The following is a 19829-nucleotide window of genomic DNA, read 5'->3' on the forward strand; positions in this document are numbered from 1 at the left end:
TGGATTCCAAAAAAGCCCTAATTATTATATTTCTTGAATTTACATGTTCAGTTTACACATTTTGTAGTTTGCTTTTATTAATCTATCACTATATCGAAGAAAATGAGCACAGGACAAATATTCTACCAGTTTCAGAGTATTTATGACCAGGATAAGTTCCTGATTTCAAGACAGAGTAAAATCTAATCTGTCTTCCAGTGTTAAGACTACTGTACAATTGTTTTACAATACAAGCAATGAAACCGTATATGAATTTATTTTCTCCTCCTCAGAGTTTATTTTGCATGTAATTTTACAGTTTATACTTCACATCATACATTTATTCCTTCTCTTGAAAAAAGGTTTGACACAGACACTTGCCTTGCATTACATTTTGAAACCTGGAACTGGTGCCAGTAAAAAAACAAACCACCCTATAAAACATATTAGATCAATACAATGTAAATATAACATGTATTAGAAGTTGCTCGTTATTTCACTACAAGAAAAACAATCTGGGGAAAAAAAGAAACAAAGATAATCAGTTCCAGTTGCTAAAACAGTTCTGTATATTTTATTTAAAGTCATAGCGTAACAGGAATGCTTTTATTAGCCCACAACCAAACAATGATCAAACTGGTGTAGAGGAAAATGAAGCATGATCCTAGAGTACTCAACTGCAATATAAGATTCTCTGTCACACAGAACATATCAGACTGGGGATGTTCACAAAGTCCTTTCAATGTGAACTCTGCAAAAGACTGTTTTCCATCATGCTGCATTATTCCATCCCTTATTTTGCTTAAGAAGTAAGCCACAAGTAAGCATTCCAAGAACTGTGGATAGATTTTCAGTGTTGGCACAACTATTCAGTAATTTACACAATGGTTCACAAAGGAAACTGGGTAAAATTATGACTTGGAAATGGTCACGGACATCTTCCTCTTTGGCTATTTTAAAAGTTAGAAAATTCAGATTTGTACAAAAGACATTCATTTCAGAACCAATTCAAATTTTTAAATTAATGGAACAAAATAAAGCATGTCTCGTTAATTTGGTATTAATTTTCCAGAATACTCTGCAACATTTTCAAATATACAAAATCTTACTCTTTACAAAAAAAAGTTGTAGCTCATGAAGGAACTCACTTGAATTATCTTAGCAGCACTCCAATAATTAACTATCTTAATTTTAATCAAAAAAACACCTTAATTTGATCACTGTATTTTGAGACTGCTTCTTCATGAGAAGCAATGTTTCAAAAGTCATAAAAGTGCAAGAACATCATCATGTTCCAAGCTGAAAGGCAGCTTCTGGAAGTAGTGAAATCAGTGTTGCAAGGTCCTGATGTCAGTGGAATAAATCCAGTGGGAAGAACTACACTTTAAATACATCTTCCAGTGTGGTATCATTGCAGTAAGAACAAAACACACTTCTCACTGAACATTTAAGTGATCTAAATAAAATAGTTGTGTAAATTTTTGTCCAGCTGTAGCAAGTGAGATGGACAAACTAAGTGATTTGGGTGGAAGCAAACAAGCAACACACACAAGAGCATCAGCCAGGTCGCCAGTCGATCGGCCGGCTCGTTCTGCTGTTCAGCATTATTTGTGCATTTTTAATTACATAGAAAATGGCAAAGTACGATACTCTCAGAGGACCTTCTCATCCATTTGGATAAACATTTCTAATTTCATGCTGGACTTCATTGAAGAAGAGGAGCCTCAAATTAGGTCCCACAAACCATTAAGGCTGCCTTTTAGCCAAAAACTTCTGTTTTATTTAAGCAAACTACTTACTTTTAGTAAGAAGAATTCATATATAATGAACATTTGAATTCACTATCAAAATGAGGATCACAAGAAATTACAAACTTTGGAGCAGGATCACTCTTATTATTCCTGATAAAATTCTGTAAACAACAGTTTAATTGAGAATACCTGCTGCTCTGCAACACCTTAAGTGTAATTTTGTACTACTAGAACTACAAACCCAACATTTTCCTTTCTGCCTCTTTGTAGAGTTTCCTCAAAAGAGGATCTAGCAAGTCAAGAGCTCTGCAATTATATGTGAATATTAATCTTACATTTTAAACACCTAATATTACTATACTCAGTTTCAGAAAGCCTCCTTAGAGCAAGTTTTGTTATACTTAGTACTAGCACAGTGTTTCAGCACTTCTTCTATGACTTGCTTCTTCAGTGGCAGTTACAGAGAACTTCATTTTGGGATATCCATATTCTGAAGCACAAGAGCCACTCTGCTTGGAATGTACACCTAGTGAAAATATGACAAGAACACGATTAGCTGAAAAAAGCATATACCTTTACAGGAGACAACTTTGAAATAACAGTTTGTTTAAAAAAAGAATTAACTGCTCAAAATCTGTCATTTGTGCACTGTTGTGGGTCATCACATTTTTAAAGAACGACTGCTTAGTCCCCAGCATTTGAATTACACGAGATAACCTAAAAATTTAAAAGACAGCTTGATTGCAACCTCTTTTCTATTTTTTTTTTTTGTTTTTTAATGCATGTATTTTACCTTGATCTATTTTAGGTGGTTACCAGTAGAGGGCCTCGTTGACTCACAATGACCGGTTTCAAAAACATGAGGGCATGTGGGTCAATAGACCGTACGATGACAAATGACAAAGTTTCACAACACCCTTCTGCTGTGAATTAAAGCTGCCCCAAGGTCTGTGATGTCATTTCATACAGGTAAATACCAGCAACATGACACAGCAGCATATTCTTCTCACTCTTGGCACCTATGGAATGTGAGTGGCCCAACAATAAAACCCACTTTCAAGACCGGACAGAATCAAAATTAACCACTTAAGTTATCACATTTTCTTGCCCTTTTTCCTGGATACCATGAGAAAAACCTAAACACATATAATCAAAAAACTCCTCATAGATCACACAGAAGAACTTGTGGCAATATATTTTACATGACATTCCTTGCAAGCAGAGTAGAGTCACAATCTGCAAACAAGACCGATATGTACTATCTCCCAATTACCTTGATATATGGTACTCCATCAATTGTCAAGTCTATGAATGTGTTCTCTGAATAAGTCAATAAAAATGCAATTATAAAAGGTAACACAAGATTGAAGATTATTGGCTTCATTCTGACAACGTCCTCTTTCAGGCTACCCTTCATCCCTGTGGAATGCCTAATATTCTGCAATTCCAGCTGTGTTATCTGCTAACTAGAGCCTGATGGCATGAAAGGCTTTCATTGTTTTCAAAACAGAATAAAGCAATGAAGCAAAAAGCTTCAGGAAAAGGAGAAAAAGGAAAAGAACAGCTGATCTTCATTGAACCAGACAGAGCTACGTCCAGTGCTTCTTGAAAGGCAGTGAACATAATGATTTCCCCTTAAGGTTTCAGTGATAAATAGCTTCTATAAATCTGTGCAGGAGAGGAAATACCTAATGAAGTCAGCTACCTCAAAACATATAGATGAAGGAGAGATTTTGAAATTGTGTATTGAGAAATTCAGCGCTCTGGGTTTGAAAAATGAAGTGAGAAGTGAGAAGGAACAAACAGAAATAAGTTTTCTAACAGAGAATTTGCAAAATGTTACTTCAGTTAAGGGAATAAAAATTAACATTAATACAGGACACAGCAATTCTCAATTATATTCTGGTCAATATGTCAGATCTTCGGAGGAGTAAATTAGCCCAGCTCCATTAAAGTCAATTTACATCAGCTGAGAGAGGATCTGGGAGCAGTGTGGAAGCATCCCACTCCAACCACTTCACTGCCAATCAGAATTTTAAAACTGGCTTAAGCACAATTTCAGAACTTGTGCAGATGACTGTATTTAGACTAACGACAGATATGTTTTCCATTTGCCATGAAGGTATGTATCTGCCAGCTTATTACTTTAGTCACCTGTTTCTTCCTTACCTAGGCAAATTCAATATGCATTTTAGTGTCTTTTTTTTGTCTTGGTGGTCTCCTTGCTAAATCATAGAATAGCTACATATGGCACTATCTCCTAATCTCAACTTATTTCGTTGATCAGTGCAACCATCTCCAAGGCTGTTTACTACAAAAAGCAACAATTAAGGCATGAACAATGAATAAATATTAATTATTGATTAATAATCACAAATAAGATGATTAATTATTCATTACACTGGTGTAAATTTTTTTAGAAAGGAAAAATACTACACAAGTATTTGATAATTCCTGTTACAAATATATAGGTAGTATTTCTCCTTCCCAGCCCACTGGTATTTCAAGAAATACAACAGTGAATGTGCTCTGGTCTTTATTATTTATTTGAACAGACAGAACTCAGAACATTTGTGTAATGGACTGAGGGAGATATAGATCTATCTATAAACAGATTAGTAAAAGTACATAGAGGTGTCCTGATTAAAACCATTATTGGAAATCTCAGTATTCATCAGCAAGAGACATTATGAGAGATGTGCAATTTTTGACTTTTCCCATACCCTGGGAAGAGGGTCTCAGAAGTTTATTTTGTTGCTGAATTATATACTTCCAATTACCTGCTTCAGTTCTATTGATTTCTGCTCTTCTAACCTGCTGCTTCTGATCACAAGGTTTTTCTCATTCACGTCTCCTTCACCATTTCACAAGGCTCACTTGATGAACGTGGACAGAAGTGAAAGCCCAAAGAACAGAGTACTAAAGAGAATGTAATCTCAACTAACCCATGTCTTGACTATCATTCAGCCAAACCACCCTCACAAGCTCTCTTCTGTTTCAAGCTGTCAGTTCATCTTGAACATCCTTCTCAGCGCTTTCCTCCCCTCCAGGCTCACCCATGTTGGAAAGGGCCTCAGGAGGCCCAGATTCCTTGAGCTCTGAAGTCAATCCAGGTTATTCAGGGCTTGAGATATCTCAGTGAATCATCTCTCTACTTTCTGTACCGATTGCTTAATTATTACCTCAAGTCCTCTAAGGTGTTACATAAAATCTGCTATTTTAGGAAGCCATAAAGACATCTAAAAACACACATATGAAGCCTCATAAGGCCTTTTCTGATAGGGGACTAGAATATGGAGACTGGAAAACATCAGGTCTGTTTGGGACAGTTAGGATGACTCAGCTTTAAAGATGAAGTTTTTGACAAAGTTAACGTTCAAACATTTAGCCATCAAATAATATTGAAATATTCTTTTTTCCTCAATGGAATATTTGGTAGGAATGAAGTAGAGTAACTGTGGTTGACTTCACCAGCAGATGTGCTACCAGAGAGGATGATGGAGGATAGGAATCTTGTTTATAAGTCAAATACAAAACTTTTTTTTGTTATCCCCTTTGACCTTTTTTTATACTGCATGTCCATTTAGGCTATGAGTAAGTTACACTGTCTGAAACTAGGCAAACCCCACAAAGATTAAGGCTTCTGGTACTAAAATAGCATAGCCACACACAGAGGCAAAACAAACAAACAAAAAAAACAAAAAGAGGTTTATTATAATCAACCTCTTTTCCACCAACACACATATGGAGTTCTATTAAGATCATAGTCTATTCATGATGGCTAATTCAAAACCAGGGAAAAAAAACTGGTACTACTACTGGCCAGAAAAATGAGATGCTTTTCAGCCAAATGATTACTCATATTAATACCCAGAATACCCTGTGAATACCCAGATAATTTCAAGAAAAAAAAGCAATTAAAAAGCTAAGAAGAATACAGGAACACCATGTGTAGGGAGCACTTGTGAACAGCAGCGACTACAGGCAGAAACCTCACCTTACATATTCTAGGAGAGGACTAAAAGACACAGCAATGCCCAAATGTATCTAAAACCCCACAAGCAAGAGGTTCTGCAAATGACAACTGCAACTTTCAGATCTGTCAGACTAATTCAGGACCAGCTGCAAGCACAACTGAAATTGGCTGGAACTCCAATGAACTCCTCTTCACCCTACTTTCAGGACTGGAAAACACCAAGTCCTAAAAATAATTTCAAGGTCATTTTGTAACAGATGGGAGAATTACTAGAACTCAGAGCTAGATCAGGCACTGCAGAAAAATATTTGATAGCACATATTGCAGCTGGTAGATGCAGAAGGCAATGTCACAAGAGTCTGTGCCAGCACTATTCCAAACTTTTAATTAAAATGAGGGCTTTAGATAATCTCATGTCTCTGTATCACTACTAATTGTCAGACACTGACACTATTCTGAGAATATAATTAACCATCAATGAATAAAATAGACGGTAGCTTTTGCTTTTTGACTATAATTTACTATACAAAACCTCAGACATTTTGGTTATCATTTTGCTAGATATTGCACATGACAAAGGAGGTATGCTTAAAATAAGGTGAAGTTCTGCCTTTCAATTTGTTTTTTCAATTTTACAGCTGAACAGAATGAATATGCAGAAAATAATTTCTTAGACTGTCTTGCTTCATTTATGTAAAAGAAGACCATATACTGCACAGGCTGTATCTCAGAATTCCTCCTCTATTATCTTCTGCACTCTTTTTCCAGTTTATGAAAGGGTACTTTTTAAAAAAAGACAACGAAAACCCCTGACAAACAAGTAGACTGAAAAATAAGATAGGATGAAACAAAATTACCGACAGAGTAACTTTGGAATCATTGCATTTGCTGGTGGTTTTAAGAAGCCAAACGATCGATGAAGATGAGCAAATGAATCTATAAGTCTTAATCATCAAGAGGTAAAAATAACAAAAGACCTTTCTGGTAATAAAGTCTTGCTGATTCCCTCAGTTAGAACAGTTAAGTTTCTAGCTACAAACATTCTTTCATTTAATCTGTATATCTGTGCATGGCAGGGGAGAAAACAGTTAAAGATTACATCAGACCCTTAAAATTCAATACATAAATCCTTATCGTGAAAGTTATTCAAATCAGTTTTCAAAGCTAAGGTCACTAAAAGCTTTTAGATCATTTCACTCTATGTGAGTACTTTAATCTGTCAATAGACTCAAGGAGGCAGGAAGTTGCACTTTGACCTTGAATAGTACACATTAAACTCAAGGTTAAAAACCCAACCCTGTAATAAAGATACTCTTAAAATAAACTATATAATTTCAATTTCATTTAATGTGATAAGATTATATCAGTGAATTCCAAAAATAATCAGAAAAAGACAGCACTGGAGACAGGAGAAAAAGAATACTTTGACATGTATTTGTTTTTTAACTAACTGAAATGAACGACAGAAAAAGTAAACCTAAATTTGAACTATGTTAAACAATTATATTTCTTGATAAACCATATACTACTTTTCCAATGACACAACATACTCTGTAATATTCCATTTAATCTTCTTATTACTCAAGTCTGTTGGTCCATGAAGTACAAACCTCACCATTTTCACATAAATCCTAACTTTTGCTGTGATCCAAAAAAAAATTTACTAGGACACACATTGATATCTAGTTCTTTTTTACAGCAAAATTCAGTCAAGTTGGAGACTTTAGAAAAGACCAACAAAATATTTTGAATGACACGTGTTATAAAAAAAATCATTGCTTTTCTTCCTCCTGCCCCAAATCTAAGTTTCACATCCAACTATAAAAGCAAAGTAACTAAACAAATTACTTCATCCCTTAAGGGGCATTAGGATCTGACTGGAGTTGAAATGTGTGTGCAGCACTTAATTTACATCTTACAAAGAGATGATAAGACATAAAAAACAGAAGCCTTGAAAAAAGCACACATCTTTTATAAAACATACCCCAAAAAGCTATTATAAGAATAATACAGTGGAGATGTAAACAGAAATAAAGCTGTGCTAAAAAGAATCTATTCTTACAGTGACAGAACGGTTCACAGCTTATTAGAAAGTTTGATAATGTGGAAAGTTATGCACATTTCATACATTTGTTAATAACCAAGAACAGAACAAGCAGTGAAATGGAAAAAAAATTATAATAATTATTTACATAAGTCATACAACAAAGAACTTTTTTGTGCATTTTTCTATGCAGTTTTCAAGGTTTGTCTGATGACTTTGAAATCTGGCCCTTTAGAGCTTCACTAAACAAGCCTGAAAATTGTACAGAGAAAGGCCTAGCAGTGCTTAAAAAAGCTTCCTCTTCATCCAGGGTTCTTTGCACCAAGAATTTCACATCTCTCTTTTCTGATTTTGCTATGTCACCTTGAATATTTCTTTTATTAGGTGATGTTTCCAGAATGAATCCTGTCACATTTCATCTTCTATTTTCTTAACACATTTGTGTGCTATTTAAGCTTGACTTGAGAAACAGAATTATTGCATGTGATTTCATTTTGTCACAACCCTCTGGGCATGTTTTGCTGACAATGTTTACTTACACACCTTAAGGGAGGTGTATCTGTCATTAAAAAATTACTTCTTTGAAGTTTGTGGTAGAGGAAGAGCTAGAATTTTTGAAGCAATAAACTAAAGTCTCATGTATTGTGTAAAGAGAATAAAATAATTGTTAAACAGCAGGAAAAGAACTTCTATGAGTTTATTGGGGTGGCATCATATGCTTTTTGAAAAGAAATTGGAAGGGAAGACTTCTACTTGGATTTTAGAAACTGCTATTAAGACTAAAGCAACTCCCAAGCAGGACAAATTACCCAAGAACTTGGAGGCAAATTGCTATTTAAAATAAAACATCTCTGTTTTACTGCAAAACAGCTGCTGGAGGCATTTACTGGAACCTTTGCTCTTTCTTAGCTGAAGATCTATCCTGCTGAATTTAGTCCAGTTTTCCAGATTTTTTCAACTTGCTTACTTTTACTCTGTGTCCTTTTGTGAGTATTTTACCTTTATTTGGTGCCATCCTCTGGGGGGGTCGCTGGAGGTGCTCTGTGAATTGAATTGCTGAAGGACACAAGAGAAAGTTTACCTGACCCACCTTGCTGGGTTTCTTTCTAACCTACAGGTTGCCATTGCCATGCCACAGCTTATGCTGCAAAAGTGCATTTGCTGCCTCGTTTGTCACATGCCTTATCTTCCACATGCTCCTGGCAAACAGCATCTTCACAGTTTGTTTTTCCCCCTGTCTTCAACGACTTGCACTCACCATCTAACAGGCTAAATGTGAACTGAACATTCCAAATTCCTGTTAATTGGCTCGCAAAAGTTCAGTTAGTGGTAGATAATGAAGATGCTCTCCAGTCACCAAGGCAAGGTATTTGAATTGGACACATGAAGCAAGAACTCTGGAGGCATTAATTTGCTACATAACCTCACGTTTCTTTGCCTGCAAATTAGCACAAATACTTACCCACACTTTGAGGGCATTGTCACATGCATACACTTTAAAAAAAAAAAAAACCACCCCAAAATATTCCCAAGATCCTTTACACCAAGCACAACGAAAGCACAAGAATTCTTTCATGTAATGAAACTATATTTTAAATCAAGCAAATGAAAGAAATGCCAATATTCTGAATGCAATGAAAGAAAGAGAGAGATCAAAAGTGACAATAATTCTCAGGAGTTTAGATCTTATGAGAAACGTTAAGAAGTGACACTAGAAATTCATGTCTCCATTCTGTCATGGAAGAGGAGTGGCTCTCACAAATCATTTTTGTAGGCTAGGATTACAAGTGTAAGTTATTTATAAGTGTTTATATGTATCAATGCACCTATGCATGGAGACACACACCCCTTCACCCATATACATGTTTTAGATATAAAAATCTTTTCAGTGATATATGCATTTTCAGAATCTTTTCACTGATCTCTTGCCTTAATTCACAGCCTTTTTGCATCTTATTTTCTTGTGCATGTGAACATACAACCACATACATATATGTGAAAACTTACAAAGAGTGGGAAACACGTGCATATATGTATACATACATAAAGAATAGGAAAAATGACATTTTAAAATTGTTAATTGTGGTGATTGATTTCAAGAGTAGTTAAGAAAGGTAGAGTTCTATTAGTGATCATCTCAGCTAACAGAAATTGTATGCAAGGATGTGCTTCCCACTCCATCTCAAGTGATTTGTGGGAAAGTCTTTATCCATTATTCATATCACTTTAGGACTGCAAAGTCTTGAAATTCTTGATGTGAACCAAGAAATCCTGTTTCATTTTGCAAGGTTTTTCTGTAAACTGAGGAGGAGAAATGCATGATTTGCTCAAACTTGTATTTGTGGAGTTAAGAATACGACTTTAAGAAAGCCAAGCAAGATTCAGTTTCTACAGAGCTTTAAATCAAAAGCAAGCATGAAGATGGAGCTTCTTAGGCATGAAAATAAAGCAAATTATAATAATTAAAATGGCAACTCAAAAGCATATCAGTAGGCTTTCATGCATGTTGGCAAGGAGCACTGTGTGCCAGACACTAAAAGAGTGCACAGAAATTTAAAAGTAGTGTTGAAAAAGAAAGATCAGTTAACAGTGTTAGTTATAATCAAACCATAACATTGTTATCTCTCCTGTATTTACACAAAGGCTGACTTCAGAAAATAAATTAAAACTACAACCCCCCGAAAATACTGGAATAGACTCCATATTTGTGAAAAACAAACAAGCAAACAAAAAAGCAAAACTTACACAGATGAAAGTAGAACTAAAAAAAAATAAATCTTGCTTACCATAATTGAATGAGGTCGATAATTGTGAGGAAATTCTTCAGAGAAGTACTCTGTATTGTGGTCCAGCCTTTGATGCCCTCCATATTCTCCAGCATCAGAATCCAGAAGGATTTTATACTTAAAAAAAAAACTGTTAAGGAACTATGCCAAGTTACTTTAAACTGGGAAAGAAATCAAAGCAAAAAATCTAGAAGAACTGGAGTAACTAATATAACTAATATACTCAATATAAAGCACAAACAATAATAAAATTTAAGAAAAGAGTGGAAAACCAAAAAAAAAAAATATAGAAGTTGTATCACATTTTGTCCTGAAAATTTAATTTTAGTATAATAACTCAATCTGCCATGTAAGTTTATAGCATCACAGCAGCTCTGCCCAGCACTTCAAGTGAAGAACTAGTCAAAAAATGTTCCATTAAACAAAATGATGCATTTGAGTTGCATTTAAGAAGCAACATAATTGTGACCGTATTCAGCAACGTTTTATGGTCTGTCAGAATCTGATCAATGAGAAAAACGTAATTTTACATAAGAAAACCCCATAACTCCTTTGAGAGTTTGCTGGAAAAGAGTCAGAGTTCTTATAGCACAGAGGAACAAAAATAAAGTATATTTAATAGAAGACTTTTTAAGAGATAAACATTCTGACTGCAGTTGTTACAATGGTGTGAACTATTTAACGAAGTGTAACAATGAGTTTAAATATCTGTACAGATACTTAAAAGGATTCAAACAGATTTCGCAAATAATGAAAGATAAAGTTGAAAGAATAAAATCAGAAAGCGTAAGGGAATAAATGAGGAGACAAAGAGCTAACTCACATTCAAAAGTGAATTTCTTCTTATTTAGAACAACAACAAATAGAATATTTTAATTTTATGATTATTTCAGTGCCTTTTAGTTTCTTGATTGGGCATAATTAAAGCACCTTTTCCCTCCTGAAGTTACAACAGAAAGCAATCTCTACTCCCCACCACCCAAAAAAGAGAGGGAAATAACAGTGCTCCAAAATCCACAGTCTGCTTCCTCAATTCTAAGCCATGGAAGAATCTTATTTTCCTACAGCTTGTATTTAATAGGATTAGGCATGAAGGAAGGAACAGTCCTTTAAAGTCAGCGGATCTTAAACTGCTCTTGCCCTTCTGCGTTTGCTCAACCTGATGGAAAATAGACCTGCTCAAAAATGTTTTATTAACAGAATTGTTTTTCAGTCTTTTTACACGACTCACTCTCAGATGAGCTGGGAAATTTCCCAGCCACCAGCCTTACTGACTGAAATCTCCAGTGACAAGGGAGACTGAAGCATGACATAACACAAAAGTAACTGCAAATTTACTCTGAGACACTTGAGTATAAAAGATTGCACAGGTTTTGCTGACAAAGGCAACAAAGAAAAACAGATGCAGAGGAGGGAAAAAAGCAAAGCTGTCAATTAGCTACCAGATCACTAATGGTAACTAATCCCTTCCCCACAAGTATTTGCAGCACAATGAGAGAAGGGTCCAAAACTGCTAAGTTAGTTTCTGATTTCTACAGGGCAGGTGCCCAAAGATCACCACATTCTCTGGCAAAATCTTCATGATTGTTACCTTTTTTTAAAAAAAACCCATAAGTTAGGAAAATTCTACTTTGCCAACTTTAGTCCTCAATGGCTTTTTTAGATGCACCTCTGCCCTCTATTTTACAAACACATACAAATTACCATTCATTTTGTTATAATGCACAACATACAAAACCACAAGCTACAACTTCTAGTCACTCTCTTCAGTGTCCTTTTAGCATCAGCAATGTCTGCTACTATTCCTATATATATAAAATGATATTCTGTATATTTTATTAACATGGCAAGAGAATATCTCTGTCAAGCATTTCACTCCTTGCTTCTGTGATTGACACTGTACATTAAATTCAATAATTTATCAATGTTGCAGAAAGCCCTGACATGTTTAATGATTCTCTTAAAACTAGTTACAGCAAATGCCATTGTTATGGCTACAGTACTTTAAAAACAATTTATAAAATTGTATCTGTATTTCTAGAGAGCAATGCTAAAGTTAATATCACTGTGTCTTTGCACATGTATAGCATATTTAGTGTAAATACTGTTAACCAGATCCTGAACAAAGGACTTTAAGATCCTCACAAATTGGGTATTTTGCTGGAAAAAGAATTAACTAGTTTGGTAAACATGCCCATTTGCCTTCCAACTTAAAACCTCACAAAAAAGTCACTTTTCACATTTCAGAACTTTACAAGCATCTGGTTTTCTGAAGACTACTTTCACTAAAACATTAAACAATAGTTGTGCATTTTAATTAAGCACATAATAAAAGTATTTCCTTTTGCAGTGAGCTCTCTTGTTTTAGTGACAGATTGTTGGAAATACTAACCTGTATTCTCGTTGAAAAAAAAAAAAGCCTGATTTGTGTTCAGATTGGTGCTCCAACTAAATTTATTGCCCAATACAGGGGAGGAGAGCAGCAAAATCCATGAACTCTTGTATGGATAGAGCTGCAAATAGAAAAGCTGACACATTATCTACCATATTACTTACTGAATTATTATGGTTTTACAATATTTTGAAATAAATATTTTAGTGTAATTTTAACGTAACCTTATGCATGTTTAATAACATATTTGCAGGGTAAATGCAAATCACAAAATAGGATAATTTGGATTTTGTTCCTCAATCCTTATATTTATAAAACAATCCAAGTGCTATTTGAGGGGGTGATGGTTCAGCTTCATTTAAAGCTTTGGAGAAAAGGAGGTAAGAATTTCTACTGACCAGCTGTAAAATGATGTCAGGTTTATTGACTATTTATAGAGAAACTTCTCTTTTCTCTACAGTCTGGTTTGGCTTACCCAAACATCTATCACAAATCAAATACATTCAAATAATATTAAATAGATTGGGACCTCTGTATTATATGCAACTGCCCTGTTACAGAGATTATCCATCAACTTAGCCTGGGCACAACTGAGTAGGACTCAGGAAGATATTAAAAAAGATTACAGGTGATCTTGATTGTTTCATGTCCATCCTTTCATAATCTGTTTTAAAATCAGGATTAGGAACTGCTGTATATTGTACAATGACATGTGTTGCCTAAATAAGCATCCATATTTCTGTCTTTCTGGTGATTTCCAGATGTGCAACTACAGCATGGTTGTGCATGTAAATATTTATTTTCTTTTAAATTCACATGTAAATCAGCTCTCATTTTCTCACTGCACTTCAATATACAAAAGATTACCTAATTAAGATTTCATCTTTATCTCTTGCTACCATTGCTTGGCTAAAAGCAAAGGATATGGTTCTGGCAACAGAGATGGGATGAAGATAAAAGTACAGAGCAAAAAAAGATAAAAAACTGTGCTGAAACATTTAATACAGAAGCTAAAAGGACAAAATGTATGCATTAAGACACATTAAGGAAAGTAAGAAATTGGTTATTAAATGCCCCATAAACACAGGGAAAATGAAGGAAAAGGCACTTTCAAGTAGGACTGTAAAGAGTCCAAAGTGGTTAGGCCATTTTTTTTTTAATAATTCTTGGATTTCACTGAAAAAAACCCAGCATAATTAATTTCAAGACGAAGGGCACCTCTGTTTCTCCTCTCCACACACTGCTAATTTTGGAGAAGACTAATTGACAGAAAGCATTTGAGGATATTTGGTTGAATTTTGCAGTGAAATTAAACACCTTGTCCTGATGAAATTCAGCTCAGAACATTTAGAAGACAGAGGAAGCTATTTAGCACTCAACTCATGAACATGTACTGAGGAGAAAGGGGGTACTGTAGCTTTTTTCTTCAACAAAATATGAATGTCTTTTGCTTAAACCAAATGCAAATTTAGAGATTGGTAAATCCATATTGATTAGTAATCAAACATGAAACACAGATTTATTTTTGTGCCAAGATAACAAACCTTGCTTATAAAGGGGGGAGACATATACAGTGTGGGACCTTAAGGACCTTAAGGAAGGAAAAGGAGTGATTTCTGAAGACTTTAAGCCTCTTTCCTGTTCTTTCTCCATCCAAAGAAAGTATCTGTATTGAATTTTTACTGCAGACTGGCCTTGGAACCCAACCACTACCCCACAGTATTAAAAACATAAAACTGGAAACTTATGAATGGTTTTCCTTTTAACATCCAAAGTTTTATGTACAATCAGAGAACTAGAGACAGCTGACCTAGATGTTGATTATTCATCTACCTCAAAACTGAAGCAAATTAGGCCAAAATAATTTGTTAGTTCAAGCTGCCTGTTTCTCGTGAAAAGGCTTCTGAAAGAGCATAATTTATGAAGGAAAATTCCAGCACAAGCACAGAAATGTTTTCCTTTTGCCTTCACATAACGACACAGAAACTGGGCAATAGAAGATGCCACTCTAATATTAGTTACACTGACTCACAGTGCTGTAAACCTGTGCCTTTTCCCATGCAGATCAAAGATTCATTCCCACATTAGTATGCTGTGTTTCTCATTCACACCTATTAACCTTAGGTATCAACTACCTTGATAGAATTTAGCATTTGACTGATCCCAAATTAAGGGGTTTTTTTGTCTCAACGTGCCAGATACCCCCTGAATTCTAACAGGCAGGGACAGTTACACAACTGCACTTCAAAGTAGTCTGTGAAGCAGCTTCTTTGCCTTCAGCAATTGCACACCAGTGACTCATTTAAGTGACCTTACGTGCTCATTAGGAGCTCTAGGTGCATGTTGTAAATGTCAGAGAGCCTGAATTAATGTGTGGTGGCTTTTTTTTTTTCCTTAAGTATGTTTTTGCTGCATTTTGATGACAGTATTTGTGATACCCCAAGCCTCGCCTGGCTATTTGCTTATGGACAACTCTGACCTCAAATTATGGAATCATAGAATATGCTGAGTTGGAAGAGACCCACAAGGATCAAAGTCCAACTTATGGCCTTGCATAGGACATCCCAAGAATCACACTGTGTGCCTGAAAGTATTGTCCAAATACTTGAACTCTGCCAGGCTTGGTGCTGTGACCACTTCCCTGGGGAGTCTGTTCCAGTGTCCAGTTTTTTCCTAACCTTTTCCTAATATCTAACCAAGCCTCCCCTTACACAGCTTCACAGTATTCCCTCAGGTCCTGTCACAGGGCATTAGAGAGGAAAGATCACTGCCTGAATGTTCTTAAGCACCCTAAATTCAGGGCACTCTGGAGTTCCTTCTCTCTAGGATTAAAATGCTTTGATATGTTACACTATGTAAAAATGGCAATGTGTAACACAAAGAAACCACTTTTCCCCATGACTGTTTTTCTTGCTTTACCAGTATATGACAGGAGTTGGACTCGATGGTCCTTGTGGGTCCCTTCCAATTCAGCATATCCTGTAATTCTGTGAAACAAAATTCTTCCAGTAAATCGGCATTAATTTTTTGAATCTTCCTCAATGCTAAGAATTTGGACACAAATGCAAAACCAGCCAATTACTCAAGAGTAATCATTTACTGCTTAGGTGATCCAAGAGCAAATTTTCAGTCCACCCAGTCTTAAAACAGAAACTGTGCACCCTTCCTGATGAAGGTTTACACTGATGCATTTTCCTGTGGGACTGCGTGCACAGCATCACCTTACTGTGGTCACTCTCTGTACTTCATTTAAGTTTACTTGCTTTTTGATGCCTCAACACAGTTCCAGGAAGCAAGGAATCACAAGTCTTCAAACTGCAATTTTTTTACTCATGCTATCTTCAAAACTATCTTTTATTAAAAAAGATAAATTTCTAAATTACTTTTCTGTTGTAAACAACTAAAGCAAGATTATACTGACAAGTAATTTCTTACGTTTTCACTACAGTTTGCATTCGCATTAGAAAAGAGAAATAAAACCAACTTCTAAAACTTTTCTGCACAAGCAAAATGGTAAAGAAAAGGATATTTTCCTGGAGTTTCAATACCCACTCTGTAGTCCACGTAACTTTGATATGGATGGAAGTTAAAAATAAAAACAAGCCTTGCTCTCTCAAATGCTATGACCTTATTGCCTTCATGCTTTTCACTCACATAGGCCTGGGAAAGAAAGGAAAAAAAAAAAAAGACAAACCAAACAAAAAAAGTTTAAAATATTTAATTTCTAACAGAATTAACAAAAACAAGAACTCTCCCACTGTTTCCATATCTCATTTCAATAACGCACTTAGAGATTCTAAAAACAAAGATATGGATGTTAACATGCAAACCAAAATTGTTTACCTATGCAATGTTGTCTAAAGTTTTAATTACTAAAGTGTAGCTGACAGTTTTTATAAGGTAATAAAAAATTAAAGAGGTAGATACCTGGCTGACATAGAACACTTGACAAATTCTTGCTCAGAGGTTCATAACATGGTCTTTTTATCACACTCTCCTTCAGTAAAAAAATGGATTCCTTTTATCAAATGAAATATTCAATCTACTTGTTATGGGGATCTGCACCCCACCTACTGTTATTAACTTAGAAAATGAAGGGGTTTTGTTTGTTTTTTTAGAAACCTCTGTCAGAAATAGTTTTGCTAAGCCACATTAAACTGCTGCACATACCACCTTTTTTCTATTTCCTAAAGCCATAACTAGATATCAATTTAAAAAAAATTATTTAAAGTGGATTATGTCTAATATGAAATAATTAAACACTGAGAAATTACAATAATCGAGTTTCTTTCATAAAAGTTACAATGTACACTTAAATAAAAAATGCAAATACAAAAAAGGTAAGTTGAAGAGTGGGAGACTATTACTGACAGTTTTTTCTCAGAACCAGAGTAATTATTTTTATAAAGTGTATTGTCAGAACAACTTACACTTTCCCAAAGCAACACTTGGATTGGATTATGGACAATTTCATTGTCTGCTTTATCCAATCCACAGTTACTAAACAAACACAGGAAAAAATAATAGGAAAAGACCTTGCTATGAAGCTAAGAGGAGACTGTTTCAGATTTCTATTCTCTGTGGAAGATATTTCAGTGCCATGTTTTGACAACTTGAAATATATGGTGAGGCCTTAAGCAAGGCATAATAAAGTGCTGTTTAAAATTTCTGCATGCAAATTTGGTATTGCTGTTATTCTGAACATGTACCCAAATGGTGACTAGAACTTATCATTTAGTCTGTACAGCTTACCTGGGGAGATGCAAGCCAGCCAAATCTTTCCTCCAATCTATTCATATCTCTATCAAAGGCATTTAGGAATTTATAGCGAAGAAGATCATCCTCAGTAAGATTAAACTGTCTCCTGGCATAGTGGTAGCTCTCATTATTCCCTATTCTGGGGAAGTCAAGCCATTCTGGATGTCCAAATTCGTTACCTGTATTTAAAAATATTAAGGATCTGTGAAATTACACACTAAAAATACACTAAACCCGTAGAAGTAAAATATATTAATGTATAACTTTCCACAAGTTAGAAATTCCAAACAATATGTTTCTTTATATAAACCAGTAGTTTTATTATTAATATGTCTCTCAGAACTTCCACATTTGTTAGCAGATTTGTTTTGGCCAGAGTAAAATATCCATGGACTCCAGGGAAAGAAAAAAGTAATGAATAAACTATAAATTCCATGCTATCATACCATGCTTAAAAATTTCCCATTCCCATCCCTCAACAGAGGCAAGACAAATTCAGTCATCTGGGCTACAAATTTTACAGTCACTGTGAAACCTAAACCCATCACTTTAATAGTAAAAATCTGTTGGTTTAGAGTCCAGTTCTGGGCTCCTGAGTACGAGAAAGACATGGAGCTCCTGGAGCAGGTCCAGTGGAGGGCAGCAGGGATGATTAAGGGACTGGAACATCTCTCTCACGGGGAAAGGCTGAGGGAGCTGGACCTGTTCAGCCTTGAGAAGAGATGACTGAGAAGGGACCTCATCAATGTCTGTCAGCACCCAAAGGGAGAGTGGCAAGAGGATGGATCAGGCTCTGTTTGGTGGCACTAAGGAATAGAATGAGAGATAACAGCAAAAAACTGATGCACAGGAAGTTTCATCTGAACACGAGGAAGAACTTCTTGACTGTGCAAGTGACCACTCACCCAGAGAGGGTGTGTAGCCTCCTTTCTGGAGATATTCAGGAACCATCTGGATGCAAACCTGTGCCATGTGCTCTGGGATGACCCTGCGTGAGCAGGGAGGTTGGACCAGATGACCCACTGAGGTCCTTTCCAACCTGACCCATTCCATGATTCTGTGAAATCAGAGCTGCCATTCACATAACCATTGAGAGAGAAACCTCCCATTTTACCTATTGAACTCCAAACAATCAAAAGACCAGTTGCACGCACTTTGACCACCTTTTCAAGACTTTTTATCTTGGCAATGAATACTTTCATTATATTTTCCAGTGATATAAAAAGTAACTATTAAAAAAGATGACTTGAATCTCAGTTCTAGAAAAATTCAAAAAGACATTCCAGTTCAAGCAGCAGCCTAGGTAGCAGACAGTAAAGCACAATGCTTCACAATGATGCATTTAGTATTTGATACTGAAAACCAGTGACTGAAGGGGTGTGACTATTTGGGGATCCAACAGTATGTCTCAATTCAGCAACCTTACAAGAGCAGCTCCTTTTCCAAACATAACACACTGTCACGAGCACCAGAGACACATTTCAGGCTGTGATGAGGGATGAGTGCTGTGTCCCTCTGTGTGCCTATCAGTTAAGGTCCCTTTGCACATGTGTAAATGCCATTATATTTCAATTTGGTTTTTTACAGCACTATGCTTCATAAGTCTCATCCTGATTATCTTGCCCACACTACTGAGCAGACTTCACTTGAAGACAAAGGTTCATTCAGGCTTGGATTACACTCCTTTAAAAAAGAAGGAAAAAGACTGTCATTTAATCAAGAAAAAGATTAGCTTTTCTTACATAGAACCTCCAAAGCAAATCTCAGCTGTCAAAGCTAAGGATTCACAGCAAGACCTCATTTGGGACTCAGTATTTGAGTGATTTTCATGTATCCAAACTTTTCTCGGTTTATACATTGCCATTATTAAATCTGAGATAAATTCAAATGGATTTGATCATCCTAACTCATGCTGTAACCCGCTGCCAGGCAGACTCTCAGTCATTCTGGACGATTCATTTTACACAGGATCAAAATATGTCAAGTTAAACGCTCATTTCAAAACCTATGAACAGCTGGTTCACGAAAACCATTTTGGAGATTACACAACACCTCCTCACCATAAAACAGAGACAATAATGGTGTACCCGGAAATATGTAAGGAAAAACATTTCTACAAGCTGTTCCTCAAGTTTTATCAACG

At 35.6% G+C, this 19829-nt stretch overlaps 1 protein-coding gene across 2 annotated transcripts in view; it reads right to left on the bottom strand.

Moving 5' to 3' along the window:
• Nucleotides 1–249: 249 nt before the first annotated feature.
• The window catches only part of GBE1 (1,4-alpha-glucan branching enzyme 1), a 111458-nt gene continuing 91878 nt past the window's right edge, over nt 250–19829 (bottom strand). The window contains exons 12-16 of one of the 2 annotated variants that reach the window (XM_018077075.2): nt 17681–17865; nt 16458–16588; nt 10537–10654; nt 8750–8806; nt 250–2256 (exon numbers count right to left, since the gene is read on the bottom strand). In XM_018077075.2, the coding sequence (XP_017932564.2) occupies nt 2200–2256; nt 8750–8806; nt 10537–10654; nt 16458–16588; nt 17681–17865 (548 nt within the window). In that variant the 3' untranslated portion in view covers nt 250–2199. The remainder of the gene's footprint in view (nt 2257–8749; nt 8807–10536; nt 10655–16457; nt 16589–17680; nt 17866–19829) is intronic. The other variant, XM_018077076.2, reaches the window with a different exon arrangement.

The sequence above is a fragment of the Manacus vitellinus genome, unplaced genomic scaffold, assembly GCF_001715985.3.
Source record: "Manacus vitellinus isolate BGI_N305 unplaced genomic scaffold, ASM171598v3 scaffold_35_pilon, whole genome shotgun sequence".
Lineage (NCBI taxonomy): Eukaryota > Metazoa > Chordata > Aves > Passeriformes > Pipridae > Manacus > Manacus vitellinus.